Genomic DNA, 14,972 nt, shown 5'->3' on the forward strand with positions numbered 1-14,972 from the left:
CTCTGCACAATGGTGGGCAGTCAACATGGAGAGGACACTTATTGAGGGCTCTTCCTGAGCAGGCAGCCACATTGGGGATGAGGGTCAGGGAGTGAGAGATAGTTGCTGAGAAGGCTAATGACCAGGACAGACATGGTGTCCGTAGACCACGAAAGCCCAAGAGTGGGTGTGTCATCTGGTGACTGGGTGGCCTAAAATTTGTGGTCAACTAAGGCCCATGGCTGGTCAAGTCGCTTGGTCCAAGATTACTCAGTGGTAACCTTGGAAGGAAATCTGCCAGTGGCTCAATCCACAGACATCTTTGGCTTATTGGTTAACAGATATCTCCATAACTCAAAATAAAATGGAGAGCATACTTGGGCCCTACTTAAACTGTATATTATAGGTTGAACTGTGTCTCTCCAAAACTTGTATGTTGAAATCCTAATCCCTAGCACCTTAGAATGTGACTGTATTTGGATATAGGATCTTTAAAGAGGTAATTAACTTAAAATGAGGTCATCAGAGTGGGCCCAAATCCAGTATGACTGGTGTCCATATTATAAGAGGAAATCAGGACACAGATACAAATAGAAGGAAAACCATGTGAAGCCACAGGAAGAAGATGGCCACATCTACAGGCCAAGAAGCGAGGCCTCAAAAGAAACCAACCCGGCTAATACCTTGAGCTTAGACTTCCAAGCCTCCAGAACTGTGAGAAAATAAATTTATTTATGCCACCCAGTCTGTGGTATTTTCTTATGGCAGCCCTAGCAAAATAATACACTATATAATAGGAAAAAAAAATCTAGGTCTGGTGAACAGGGGTCTGACTTGGACCACCTTGAAGGAAAGCCACAGACTCCTACCCAGTCCCCAGATTTGACTCAGTTCTCAGAACCATATCTCCTTGAATGGAGAGCCAGGCATCCCTCAAGTCAGGACCATAAATCTTCCATCTGTGATGTGCACCTGTCTCCTAGGGGACCTGCACAATGAGAAAAGGGAATACCCAGAACTTCTGAGAATGATTGGACACTGGCTCTGAGATAATGTTAATTCTTGGGGTTCCTGACTGCCACTGTGACCCACCAGAGTGTGATAAGTAGAAACTTGGTTTCAATTCATCTCACAGAGGGCCCAGTAGGTCTATGAAAATCTGTATTTGTCTTTTCAGTTGATGAGTACATAATTGGGATAGATATACCCTGCAACTGACAGAACCTAAATTTGGACTCCGTGTCTCATGGAGTAAGTGCTATACAGTAATGAAGGGCCAGGAAAAAAGTCTCTGGAGTTCCTTCTCCCCATCAAAACCAAAAGCAGGGGTGCCTGGGTGCTTCAGTCAGTTAAGCATCCGACTCTTGATTTTGGGTCAGGTCATGATCTCAGGGTCGTGAGATCGAGCCACGTGTTGGACTCCCCACTCAGCGGGGAGTCTGCTTTAGATTCTCTCCCTCTGCCTCTCCTCCCCTGCTCACTCTCGCTCTCTCTCTCTCTCAAAATAAATAAATAAATCTTTTGGAAAACAAACAAAAACAAAAGCAATATTGATCCCTGGAAATCAAAGAATTCATTCTGGGCACATCAAAGAGTTCATTCAAGTTTCTGCACCCTGTAACTCTTACTACTAAGAAATAAGCACAAACACTTGTTTGCATGTTTCTTTGACCTACATAAATGACCTGAAAGGGTGAAAGCTTCAGTGACCAGTTTACTAGCAGATAAAAATTTGTGCCTGGTTAATCAATGGCTCTGCCCAACATGATAGTATCAGCCAGAAGTGAATGAATGCAATGATATAACCTCACCTGGGGTGGAGAAAGAAAATCTGTCCCATGAGCAAAATGTCAAAGAATATACTTTGGATCCATTTGGCCTATAAGCAAAGATAGCCTGATATATACATGTATGCGTGCATGTGTGTGTGTGTGTATTCATTTATTCATTGGCAAGAACTCAGACTGGTGACAAGGACATTTGAGGAAAAAAATAGAGTGTGTGTGAAAGTATCTGTATCTATATGTGAATGTTCTCCAAAAGGCTCCATTAAGAAATTCTTGTAATGAGCTTAACAAAATGATCTGCCTGTGGATGCTGGCCAGCCTCTTTCCCCAGATAAGCCATGTGGCCATGGTGGCAAGGATGAATATAATCCTGGGGCTCAACAACATGGACTCCACCTCACCAACATTGGGCCCTGGCAAATGCCAAATCTGCCAATAGCAGCAATTAATATGAGTCTCCCTACCAACTCTCAAATTGCAAAGAGATGGGCCAATAGTCAGCAGCTGTGGGTAGATTATTATATTAGACCTCTTTCATCACAGAGGAGACAGTATCTTCACTGGAATGGTTATTCAGGATTTGAATGTATTTCTATGCCTGCCATGTTTCTGCCAGCCACATCATCCATGGACTTACTGAAGGCCTCATTCACCATCACCACCATAGTGCTTCTGACCAAGAAACTCATTTTACAAAGACGCCAGTATACTCATAAAATGCAATGGTCCTAACAAGCAATCAAGCAAGGATCAAATGCAGCTGGCCTTACAGAGTGGTAGAAGGGTCTACTGAAAATTCTGTTGTGATACAAACTGCAAGGCAGGATCTTGTGGGGCAGGGGTAAAGTCCTACAAGACATATTACATGCTGTGACCAGCAGAACAATATGTGTCCCCTTGGCAAGAATTCCTGGAACCAGGGAGTGGAAGTGGGAATGGGAAGTGACCACCTCGGCAAAAGTTTGCTTTCCATCCTCATGACTGTGCTTCATGAGTATTCAAAGGAAGACTGGAACGGAGGGGATAACAATGACCCAGGATGAAAGTTCCAAGTGCCACATAACTACTTCAGGCTTTTTACGCCATTAGACAAACAGACCAAAAGGGGAGTGGAAATGCTGGCCATGATGACACCACAGAGGCAAGTGGAAAAAACACAGGGAAGATAACTGGCTCTACCAAGCGGCACATTTGCAGTGCTAAAAGTTCATGAGAACTGTGGGCAACCTCATAAAAGCAGGACCACTGCTGGCACAAATCCCTCTGGAACGAAGGTTTGGATCGCCTTGCCAGGTAAAGATCCTGATCAGCTGAGTTACTGGCTAAGGGCCAAGGGACCGTGAAATAAATGTTAGAGGAGGGAAGATATAAATATCAACTACTCATTCCAAAAGTCAGAATGTTGGCATCCTCCCACACTGTCTTCCTTGCTGCATGATGTATATATTCGTATATTAACTAAGGTTTTTGGCCGTTTCCTTACTATTTTATTCAAGGTATGTTGGCAATAGTTAACTTCATAATTTAGTCAATAAGTTAACAAATGTGGGCTGTGAATGAACGTCACTCAGAAAGCCTAGGCTTGGCGCTAGGGTGTGAGACTTTGCGTTCCCTCTCGCTCTTTCTCTCTCTCATAGGAGATGCTGGGCTTATTTCCTCTGCTGTTGGGACAGCTGTGTCACTAGGTAGAAGCCTGTTGTTGTTTGGAAGTTTGTGGAAGAAGGCAGCCAAGAGAAAACTTGAGAGGCTATTTTGTAACTTGTGTCTACCCACCAAAACTTCTCACCATTGCGTTTTGGCAACTTCCCTGCATTTTGGCAACTTCCCACATTTTAACGTCCCACTTTCCCAAGGTAAAAGCCAAACCTTCTGCCCTCCCTGGCTCACCTGCAACTAGGGTACGGCCATGGGATCTAGTTTCGCCTTGCAGGGGCTCAAAAGGAGCAGCACGGTGCTGTGGCCATGTGCCCGGCAGTCAGTCTTCTTCAGGCTGGGGCAGAGGTGGACTCCGGATGCTGAGCACAGAAGACTACAGCTGAAATGGTGCAGGTACCAAAGCTGTCCCCATCTTGCGGCTGAGGCTGTGCTGTCTATGTACCTTCAGAGCCCTCCCATAGGTAGATCCTGTGAGCTATCTAGTATCTTTAATGCACTCTGCTGAAGAGCCAGACCCATTCTGCTAGTCTCAAGCAGAAACCAAATTAAATAAGGGATATTAAGCAACTAAGGTTCCTGACCACAGAAGGTTTTAAGCTGAAGACTATCACAGTTTTCTTTTCGAAAGGCCACTTTGGCAGCAGGCGTGTGGATAAATTGGAAGGAATATCAGGAGGCTGTGGTAGTAATTCAAGAGTTGATTAAGAAGGCTCTGACCAAGAAGGGACAATAGGAAAGAGAAAAAATTAAGAAGAAAATGGCAAACAACCCAATATGAAGATGAGCAACAGCTGTAAATAGGCAGTTCAGTCAATAAACCCATAAAAAAGTAAAAGGTAAAAATCAAAAGCAGAGTATCTCCTTTCTGATTTTTGGCTTTTAGACTGGGAAAAATTAAAAACACTGATAACACCTAGTACTGGCAAGGTTAAAGGGGTAAATATTAATGAGACAGAATTGACAGAAATTTGAGTTAAGTCTTTTCTTTTTTTAAGATTTATTTATCTATCTGGGAAAGAGACAGAGAGTAAGAGCACAGCGGGTACAGGGCAGAGGGAGAGAGAATCTCAAGCAGACTCCATGCCAAGCGTGTGGAGCTCAATGCAGGGCTCAATCTCAGGACCCTGAGATCATGACTTGAGCTGAAACCAAGAGTTGGACACATAACCAACCGACTGTGCCACCCAGGTGCCCCATGACAATTAAGTCTTTTAAAAAACTTTCTTACAACACTAATTTTTACTGAATCTATTGAAATAACATCCCAGGTGATTTTAAAAAGATGAAACTATCAGCAAATGTCTGTGCTATGCTGTTCACTGAATATGTGAATACTCTTTGCATTCCTTTATATTGTAAGATTAAGGAAATGGCCTCAGAACCTTTTATGTTATTTTTTCATAAAGAAAACTCAGGGGGCACACCTGGGTGGCTCAGATGGTTAAGCGACTGCCTTCGGCTCAGGTCATGATTCCAGGGTCCTGGGACTGAGCCCCATGTCGGGCTCCTGGCTCAGCAGGGAGCCTGCTTCTCCCTCTCCCTCTGTCTCCCCCCCCACTCATGCTCTCTCTCTCTCTGTATCTCTGTTTCAAATGAATAAATAAAATCTTTAAAAAAAAAAAAAAAGAAAAGAAAACTCAGAGCATGAATAATATATTTATCTGAGTAATCAGGAAAGTTACCAGCCCAGAGACTTCAGCTCAGCCAGTTTTATGTGCTAAGTATCTGTACTGTGATGAGGCACATTATTTGTTACATGGATCTGGAAATGGAAAAAGGTAAGAAATTCATGCGAATGAGAGAATATCTGCTTTACACAAAAGCATAAACCACTCACATTCATCCAAACCACCAACACAGTAAGGACAACTCTATTTTCAGGGAACATGAGACTCAGAACTGGATACTGAGGAGGAAATAGGCAAGGCCTTACGGTTAGTGGCTTTGAAATTACTTTTGGAAAAGGCATTTAAGTAAGATTATGGGAACAGCTGAAAACAGGCAGTCAGATAAATGTAGAGAGATGTCTTTGGCTCTGAGGCAAGACTAAAAACATGTATTCAGTTTCCAATTTTAGTGATGCTGTTAATAAACAATATAAGGCGACAGTATGCTACTGTGCACGTCCACTTTGTTCCTACAGGTATGCACAGCCTAGAGCAAGATGAACCTCTTTATGGAAAGCAACCTTGTGGGAGAGACAGATGAACAATGGTCTTCCTACCTTTTGGAAATTAACAGTTTAGTATGAGGTTAAGCACTTATAACCAGAAGCAGAGCTGTCTGTTTATGTTCTAGAGTTAAGCAGTAATGTAATTTGGAGAAGAAAAGAGGCTCTGTGGGTGGCAAAGAATCAGTCCTTGCAAACGAAGGGGTGGGAGAAAGGCAGGTAAACGAATTATAGCACAATTATAATACAATCTGACAAATATATTAAAAGTGTAGAGTGCCAGAAGAAGAGAAACTGAGGGAGACTTTGGAGAAGTAATACTTGATTGAGTTGGATCTTAAAAGTTAAATAGGGGTTTTCCAGACAAAGGCGAAACCTGTAAATGTTAAGGCAGAGGTATCAAGAAAGCAGGCTTGCGGGAAGCAGGAAAGTGAGTAGCAGGAGGAGACAAGGCAGGATGGAGAAGTTATGGTAGGCCTTGACCTTACTAGGAAGAGGAAAGACAGAACCATGTGTGTAATTTATCACCTGTATAAACATTTACTAAGCAGGAAATGTCCTCCAAGCTGGAGACACAATGGTAATCAAAGAGGCGGAACCTGTCTTCAGGTGACTTACACATTTGTGGAGAGAAGGACGTTAATTGAATGGTGTTCAGGATGTTTGTGGGCCAGTGACAAGGAGACAGGTCCCCGGGATAAGCTTCTGTGAGGAGTGATTTTGAGCAAAGAGCAGAAGGAGCACAGGGAAAGGGTCGAGACCAGGGCTCCAACATGGGCAGAGGCCCCCAAGATGAGCAGAAGAAAAGAGCTTTGGAAGAAAGGCATTAAGCTGCCATCACTGCAGCAAGAAAGAAGGAAAAAGTGGGACAAGATGAGGCTGGAGAGGCAGCTACTGCAAGGATCCTGGCTTGCACCTGGGAGCCTTGGGGAAGAGGTTCACAAGATCAGACCTGTGTTATTAAGGGATGACACTAACTGAAGTGTAAACAGCAGGAGAGGCATCAGCCAGAGCAGACGCAAGAAAGCCAGCCAGGGGGCTGCTGTGGGTGCCCCGGCAGGCAGGGGAGGCGGGGGCAGGGACTGGTTGGTGGCAGCAGAGGAGGGGACTGGCTAAGGTATGAACATCAAAAGATATGGTCAATTAAAGGTTAACTGTTACCAGAAGTAGGAAGGAAAAGGAAGAGACTGCTTTCACACCAAGATTACTTTCAAGGAAGGATACTTAGCACAGCTGAGTGAACACCAAGATGGTGCATTAGTATCATCCGGCCTCCCTCTGGCAATCGACTACACTACTTATCTCATTACAGGGAAGCCTAGCATTCATCCCACTAGTGGCTGGTCACCGAAGGCTCCATGAAGCAAATACAGGCTTCTCCTAGTTTGTGGTTCTACAGTTAAATAAACCAAGTCAAAGGCAAATGACGAACTCAGAAAGATCACTTACAACATATAAAATATACAAAGCATTCATATCCTTAAGGACCTCTTACAAACTAATAAAAATATGAACATTAAAACTAAAAACATTATAAAGGAGTTGCTGTGTGCGAACATGTATACCATCAGGATATGCACTGTACCATTATTTACAAGAGTGAACATATTAAATGCAACCTAAATGTATCACCAATAAATCAGAGTATGGATATTTAATGGAATACTACACAGTCTTATTAAAAGTGGTGATGGGAACCCCAAAGGGCCAAAAGAATTTTGAAAAACATTAAGAAAGTTGAAGACTCATATTTCCTAATTTCAAAACTTATTACAAAGCTATGGTAAACAAAACAGTGTGGCACTGGCATAAAGACAGACATACGGAAGAATGGGTTAGAACACAGAGTCCAGGGGGGCACCTGGGTGGCTCAGTTGTTAAGCGTCTGCCTTCGGCTCAGGTCGTGATCCCGGGGTCCTGGGATCGAGCCCCACATCAGGCTACCTGCTCCGCGGGAAGCCTGCTTCTCCCTCTCACACTCCCCTTGCTTGTGTTCCCTCTCTCGCTGTCTCTCTCTCTGTCAAATAAATAAATAAAATCTTAAAAAAAAAAAAAAAAGAACAGAGAGTCCAGAAATAAACCCTCACATTTATGATCAAAGATTTTTAATAAGGGAGCCAAGACCATTCAATGGGGGAAAGGACAGACTTTCCAACAAATGGTGCTGGGACAACTAAATATCCATATGCAAAAGAATGAAGTTGGACCCTTTCCTTAAAATTAACTCAAGATGGATCAAAGACCTAATTAAAAGGAGCTAAATCTAGAAAACTCTTAGAAGAAAAAACAGGAAAAGCTTCATGACATTGGATTCAGTAAAGATTTCCTGGATATAGTATCAAGCACAGGCAGCAAAATAATAAACTGGCTACATCAAAATTTAATAAAACATTTCCACATCAAAGGACACTGATGAGAGTGAAAAGGCAACACACGACGGGAGAAAATATTTGCAGATCATATACGTGATAAGAAACTAATGTCCAGAATATATAAAAGAACTCCTACAGCTCAAAAACAAAAGCAAACAACCCAAAAAATGGGCTAAGGACATAAACAGACATTTCTCCAAAGAAGATATACAAATGGCCAATAAGCACATGAAAAGATGGTCAAAATCACTACAAATGAGGAAAACACAAACTGAAACCACAATAAGATACTTCACATCTATTAGGACAGCTATTATCAAAACAACAATAAATAAGTATTGGCAAGATTATGGAGAAACTGGGATCCATTCTTGGTGAGAATGTAAAATGGTGTAGTCACCAGAAAAAAGGATGGCAGTTCCTCAAAAAAACTAAATTAATTCAATAAAATAAAAATAAACAAACTGGCAATTACCATATGATCCAGCAATTCTACTTCTAAGTATATACCCAGAGAAGTGAAAAGCAGAGACTCAAAGAGATACCTGAACACAAATATTCATAGCAACATTATTCACAATAGCCAAATGGTAGAAACAACCCAACTATCCTATGACAGATGAACAAATAAACAAAATGTGTGTGTGTGTGTGTGTGTGTGTGAGTATTATTCAGCTTTAAAAAGAAAGAAAATTCTGGGGCGCCTGGGTGGCTCAGTTGGTTAAGCGACTGCCTTCGGCTCAGGTCATGATCCTGGAGTCCTGGGATCGAGTCCCACATCGGGCTCCCTGCTCAGCAGGGAGTCTGCTTCTCCCTCTGACCCTCGCCCCTCTCATGCTCTCTCTCTCTCATTCTCTCTCTCAAATAAATAAATAAAATATTAAAAAAAAAAAAGAAAATTCTGATAAATGCTGTAACAAGGATGAACTTTGAGAACATTAAGCTAAGTGAAATAAGCCAGAAACAAAAGGATAAATACTGTATGATTCCATTATATGAGGTACCTCAAGTAGTAAATTAGAAAGCAGAATAGTGATTACCAGGCGTGAGGGAAGGGAGTAATGGGTAGGTATTGTTTAATGGGTAAAGAGTTCCAGTTTGAGACTATTCTGGAGATAGAAAGTGATAATGACTGCACAACAATGTGAATGTACTTAATGCCACTCAATTGTACACTTGAAAATGGTTACAATGGTCAATTTTATGTATAGTTTACCACATTAAAACAATTTTAAAAAATGGTGATTATATGTTTTAAAGGATTTATATTATGTTAGGTGAAAAAAAAAAGGTTGTAAAATTCTATGTATAGGGGCACCTGGGTGGCTCAGTCAAGCGTGAGACTCTCAGTTTCGGCTCAGGTCTTGAGTTGTGGGATCAAGCCCCAAGCTGGACTCCAAGCTTAGCCAAGAGTCCACTGGGGATTCTCTCTCCTCTCTCTCTACCCCTCCCCCACTCACATGTGTGCACTCTTGCTCTCAAATAAATAAATCTTTTTTAAAAAAATTTGTATGTACAGGGGCGCCTGGGTGGCTCAGTCATTAAGCGTCTGCCTTTGGCTCAGGTCATGATCCCAGGGTCCTGGGATGGAGCCCTACATCGGGCTCCCTGCTCTGTGGGAAGCCTGCTTCTCCCTCTCCCACTCCCCCTGCTTGTGTTCCCTCTCTCGCTGTGTCTCTCTCGCTCTGTCAAATAAATAAATAAATAAAAATCTTTAAAAAAATCTTGTATGTACAGAAAGATCACTTTCTGTTTAAAAACAAACTTGTTATAAATTAATTCGTTTGTTCATTCATTCATTCATTCAAATAAAAACAAACTTCTTGCCCACATGAGCCCAAGAAAGACTTTGATTTTCATCTTGGGGCCAGAACAACACACAACACATCTTCCCTAACTGTGAGAGAGGCTGGGAAGTTGAGTACTCAGCATTTTTCACTCAGCAGTAGAGGAAGCCAAGGGAAGGGCTAGCTCAGAATCAGTACTGACCACGCCACCTCCACACCAGAAATGGAGGTCTGAGAACCTTCTCTGTTCCTTCTCCTTCTGTACCAGTTAGAAAATGAGACTAGCCAGGTCTGCTGGGGTACAAAGGATACAAGCTCCTCTGGCTTTTCTCAAGCTTTATCCTACTACTAAGTGAAATACCAGAAAGCGTCATCTAACACAATATTGTTTGGACTGAAAATTCCATTTGTTCAAGGCTTTCAGTTTGGGTTAAATTAATCTGTCTGCCTACGTATCAGCTGTGCCCAGGTGAACACTGTAGATTAAGTATGCCTTCAGAGGGGGTTACTTAACACAATTCTTCTCCAAGGTGGTGCTGCACTAGTATAACCTAGTTCAAGGCTGCCCAGTGCCGACCTCTGAGGATTAACACAAGGCTGGCCTTATTTGTACCACAAAGAGTGTTATGAAACGCTGATTTAAAGTTAAAAAAAATTAAAAACACAATGACAGAGTGGAAAGAACAGTGGGCTAGGAATCAGAAGAGCTGGGCCTGGGGTCAAGTTCTGCCACTTGTCACCCAAGTATGCTTTCTTTCAACAAGTCACTGAATCCGTGTATCTGGCACTGGGCTAAGTAAGGAGGAGGGGGGCGTGTGAAGATGCCAAATAAACAAGATCATCTCTGTCCTCGAAAAGATGATCTTTTAGGGGCGCCTGGTGGCTCAGTCATTAAGCGTCTGCCTTCAGCTCAGGTCATGATCCCAGGGTCCTGGGATCGAGCCCCACATCGGGCTCCCTTCTTGGTGGGGAGCCTGCTTCTCCCTCTCCCACTCCCCCTGCTGTGTTCCTGCTCTTGCTATCTCTCTCTCTCTCTCTCTGTCAAATAAAATAAATAAATAAAATCTTTAAAAAAAAAAAAAAAGGATGATCTTTTATTTGGGTGAGCCCTTAATCTTGTAGATCCTCAGCTTCATCACCTACAGCTCAGACATCACCATTCTCAAAGTGTTGTTAGGACATAGGGCAGGATAGTTCAACCTCAGTGCCCTTGACGTTTTGGGCCAGATAATGCCTTGTTGTGGGGGGCTTTTCTGTTCATTGTAGGATACTTAGTGGCATCCCTGGCTTCTACTCCCTAGATTCCAGTAGCTCCCTGCCACCCCTCCCGCTCCCCCGGTAACAACCCAATGTCCCCTGGGACCCATCACCCCCAGTTGAGAACCTCTGAAATAGGGTGACATATATGAAAGCATTTAAAAAAGCATAAAGCCCCAAATCAAGTCAGCATTAATGTACATCTATTTGAAAGACTACTTGTCAAAAAAAAAAAAAATTCCTTTAAAGTATTTACAGTTTCCTTAGGAATGTTTTATTTTCTATTTTTATATATTTTGCCTACCATTAAAAGCCCTCCAGGGCTTTTTGGTTAATTTTCTTTACCCAAACAAAGCATCCTCATTAGAACATAGTTTTTAAATGTATCACTGTACTAACATGACAGTCAGAGTCAAACATAATTGCCATCTCTACAAAGCAGAAATTTTATCCAAAATCAAAGTACTCAGTGCCTACCTTTTAAGGTCAAGGGACTGGATCTTGTGAATTCTGTATTTGATGGCCTGTGCTGTTTACGAACTTCCAAGTACTCCTTAACTCTTGAATCAATGGTTTCTTTTAACAGTAAACAGACTTCCTAAAGTAAATTGAAAAATGAGATACAATTTTCTCATGTAATGCAATGCAAAAAGAGTCAACATCGTGCATATTAAAAAGTCAACACTGAACATTTTATTTTGTTTGCTTTTTTACTTAGCTGTGAAAGCTGAAAAAAATGCTATCTGTGCTCGAGGGTAACATGCCAGGTTTAAGTTTGCTCCCGAGGTTTGTTCAAAACCATGATGTTGGCTTACTCTGTGACCCGAGAAATTCATTTCATTTCCCTCTGCCTCAGTTTCACATTTCTAAAAGGAAGATAAAAACAGTGAAGTGCCCCGTGTGGCCAGGCAAGACTGGGGATGGCAGTCCCCTCCCCCCAATGGTTTCAGTGGACTGTTGTCATGTAGGGATACTAGGGACAGGGTCATCAGCTCTTCGGATTTAAGAGGAGCCAGCCACAGTGATTTTTATGTGAATATTTCCCATTTTTATGCGAATATTTCCCATTTTTCAAACTTGGTTCAAAACCTTTTTTTTTTTTTTTAAAGATTTTATTTATTTATTTGACAGAGAGAGAGAGCATGAGTGGGGTGAGGGGCAAGGGAAGGAGCAGACTCTCTACTAAGCAGGGAGCCTGATGCCGGGCTCAATCCTGGGACCCCAGGATCATGACCTGAGCAGAAGGCAGCCACTTAACGGACTGAGCCACCCAGGCACCCCCCAAAACAAACAAACAAATAAAAACCCTTTTTTAACCTAAACACCACCATTCACTAGTTTCTGGACTCAGGTTTAGAAATCTACTGAAGAAAGAACAGTATTGAGTGATGGGCTGAAGAGAGAACTAGAAACCAGTAATATGATTTTCTTCCACGCTCTTCTTGATGATACTGTACATGCCCATTTGCTTTTGTGAAAACTGCACTATATCCACCAATTAATGGTGAAAATAATTTAACTTCTCATGTTTCTCTAAAGTAGATTAATATTTATTAGGCAACGGAAACACATGGTTTTAATTCAATGTCAACATACCACACCACTAGCAAATTTCTGGAGTTGTCTATTGTTTTATTTATCAGTGTTACTTATGAAAAGAAAAACAAAACTCTCAAAGTCCACCACACAACAGGAAGAAACTGTCCACTAGAGACATGTAGCCATTGCAGGAAAAGGGAAAAATGGCACACAAATCTAAATTTCTTAATTTAGATTAAGAAACTGGTCCAAGTCCCAGCCTCTGCAGAAGGCTTGTCGTTGCCGAGGTCAACTCAAACCTGTTTCACTGGTTTCTTCAATGCCATCTCAGGTTGATCTCTTAGAATCTTCATAAATTAAAACAAGAACAAAATTCTAAGTAGCTCTGAAGGGCAATGATCGCCAAACTTGTTTTTTATTGCCAATACGTACACTCCTCAACAGTACTGAAAATCCTTGATTTAATTCATAAACGTGATCTACATAAAATGTAAACACTGGTCTCCTCTCTCTGCTCTCATTTTGCAGCCCAAAGATGCAGTGCCTTGTGGAATACAGAGATATCCGTTTACAGTTGAGCGTTTTGGCATTGTTCACACAACAGAAAGGCAGCCTTGCCTCATACTGTTGTTTTAACAATTAAAGAATTTTGCTTCACATGCAGGGTTCAACTATGACTGAGCTAGAAAATATGTGAAAGACATACATGGAAACAGAGATTGTTAAAATTTGGCCATAAATGCCCTATAAGGCTAGAACTAAAAATAGTATGACAAAAATAAAACAAAGGCCCATACAACACAAACTTTCTCCCTATAGTTACGGGGCTTTCCTTCCATGAGTCAGGTTTGACGAATGGAAGGTAGACCATGTGCAGTGTGGTCAAGATACCCTAGTAACTGACCACACCACACTTAGCGAAGCATTCTCTTCAGAACCAGAGCAATGCAAGAAAAGACAAATTCCCTGCTACACCAGAAGGGCACATAAGAAGACCAAGATGAAATCGAAGACCAAGAGGACAGAGATATATACAGTATTTCTACACTAACAGGGGCTCACACTTGCTTCCTCAAGTTCACAAATGAAACAGTTTGAGTTTGCCTGCTTGGGTACAAAGACTATTCGTGCTGGACTCAAAATAAACTTGGGTTTAATACATGCAATTAGTTCCTTTTTCTGAAAAGGAACTGGACATTCTTAAGACTTTCACTATATTAAAGCATCTGCTAAAATGCAATCAAATTGATTGCTCATGAAATCCCAATCATGAAATGATCTAATAAAAAAGATGAAAGCACTGAGACACTGAATACAGGCTAGAGTCATATCCTTTCCTTGACTAGCTTTTCTCCTTTCTCCGTCTCTCTCTCTCTCAGCAATTTTAATGTCAGTGAACAAACTTTAAAGGAACAACTTCACGTATAAGCAGCAAACCATCCACTTTGCTTTGAGAGAGAAGCTTGGCTTGCTGGCATAACCTGCCTTCTTGCAGCCAACGCTGCAGCCAAGCTCTGCAGGTCCAATCGTGCACTGAGCACCTTTGCTAAGTCATGCCTCGCTGCCCGGACGTAGTACTAGGTGGGGCAGCAACAGCTGTGTGTGGCACCCTGGAAAAATCTAGCCTCATGCTTTGCCTAGGAGGTGATTCACACATTCATAGCTTTATTTTAAAGCCTTCCAAAGCAACTGACTCTTGGCAAAACTTACTACATATCAACAAGAAAAGGCGAAGGCTGAGGTGGTAAGCTGGGAGAGAATGGAGGAAAAGGTGGGCCCGAAACAGTGGATTCTAGAATGCTGTTAATGTCAGTCAAGTCAGAAGACTTTTGGGGTGAGGTCCCCTCAGGTGAGCATTAGTCACTTTGGGGAAACAGAGTGTGGGTAAGCCAAATTTGGAATTCCATGGAGTTGAGTTATAGTAGGAGATGCTGGCTTACTGAATATTAAGTCCTGAAGAGGACAATCCATTTATTAACCTGAATGATAAATCTCATTATTTCGAATCTTGTGCCTGCCTTCTCCCAGCCGTGGGCCACTAGATATCAAGTACAATATTGCCCAGCCAAGTCCTGATTGTATTAGTACCTTGTGACTGAAAATGTATTACTTATAAATTTTCTTGGAGGGAGTTTTTGTTTTCTAGTAGTCTTCAAAAGTTGACTAAAAACAATTAGCACAGTAAAGGTTTTTTTTTTGCTTTGTTTTGTTGCCACTATCACTAGATTCTTCTCCATATACTACCTTTCAATAAAACTTATTTTTATTTCTAGCTCTAAAAAGCTATTGTGATGAGTATCACGGAGGACACAAAGTACTATAATATTCTGAAAGTTATGTGAAAGCCACTGCCTCACTATCACTCTCCCTGCTCTCTAGTACAAGGACATGGAGAAGGAAGCAGAGCACGTGAGGAGAGCCAGAT

The 14,972-nt window shown here is 41.9% G+C and overlaps 1 protein-coding gene across 1 annotated transcript in view; it reads right to left on the reverse strand.

The window, feature by feature from the left end:
* Window positions 1–14,972, reverse strand: part of LOC110579692 (SLX4 interacting protein) — a 117,973-nt gene that overhangs the window by 49,575 nt on the left and 53,426 nt on the right. Inside the window, exon 4 of the mRNA XM_021689341.1 lies at window positions 11,486–11,606. Coding sequence (XP_021545016.1) covers window positions 11,486–11,606 — 121 coding nt within the window. The remainder of the gene's footprint in view (window positions 1–11,485; window positions 11,607–14,972) is intronic.

Source organism: Neomonachus schauinslandi, chromosome 10 (genome assembly GCF_002201575.2).
Source record: "Neomonachus schauinslandi chromosome 10, ASM220157v2, whole genome shotgun sequence".
Taxonomy (NCBI): domain Eukaryota; kingdom Metazoa; phylum Chordata; class Mammalia; order Carnivora; family Phocidae; genus Neomonachus; species Neomonachus schauinslandi.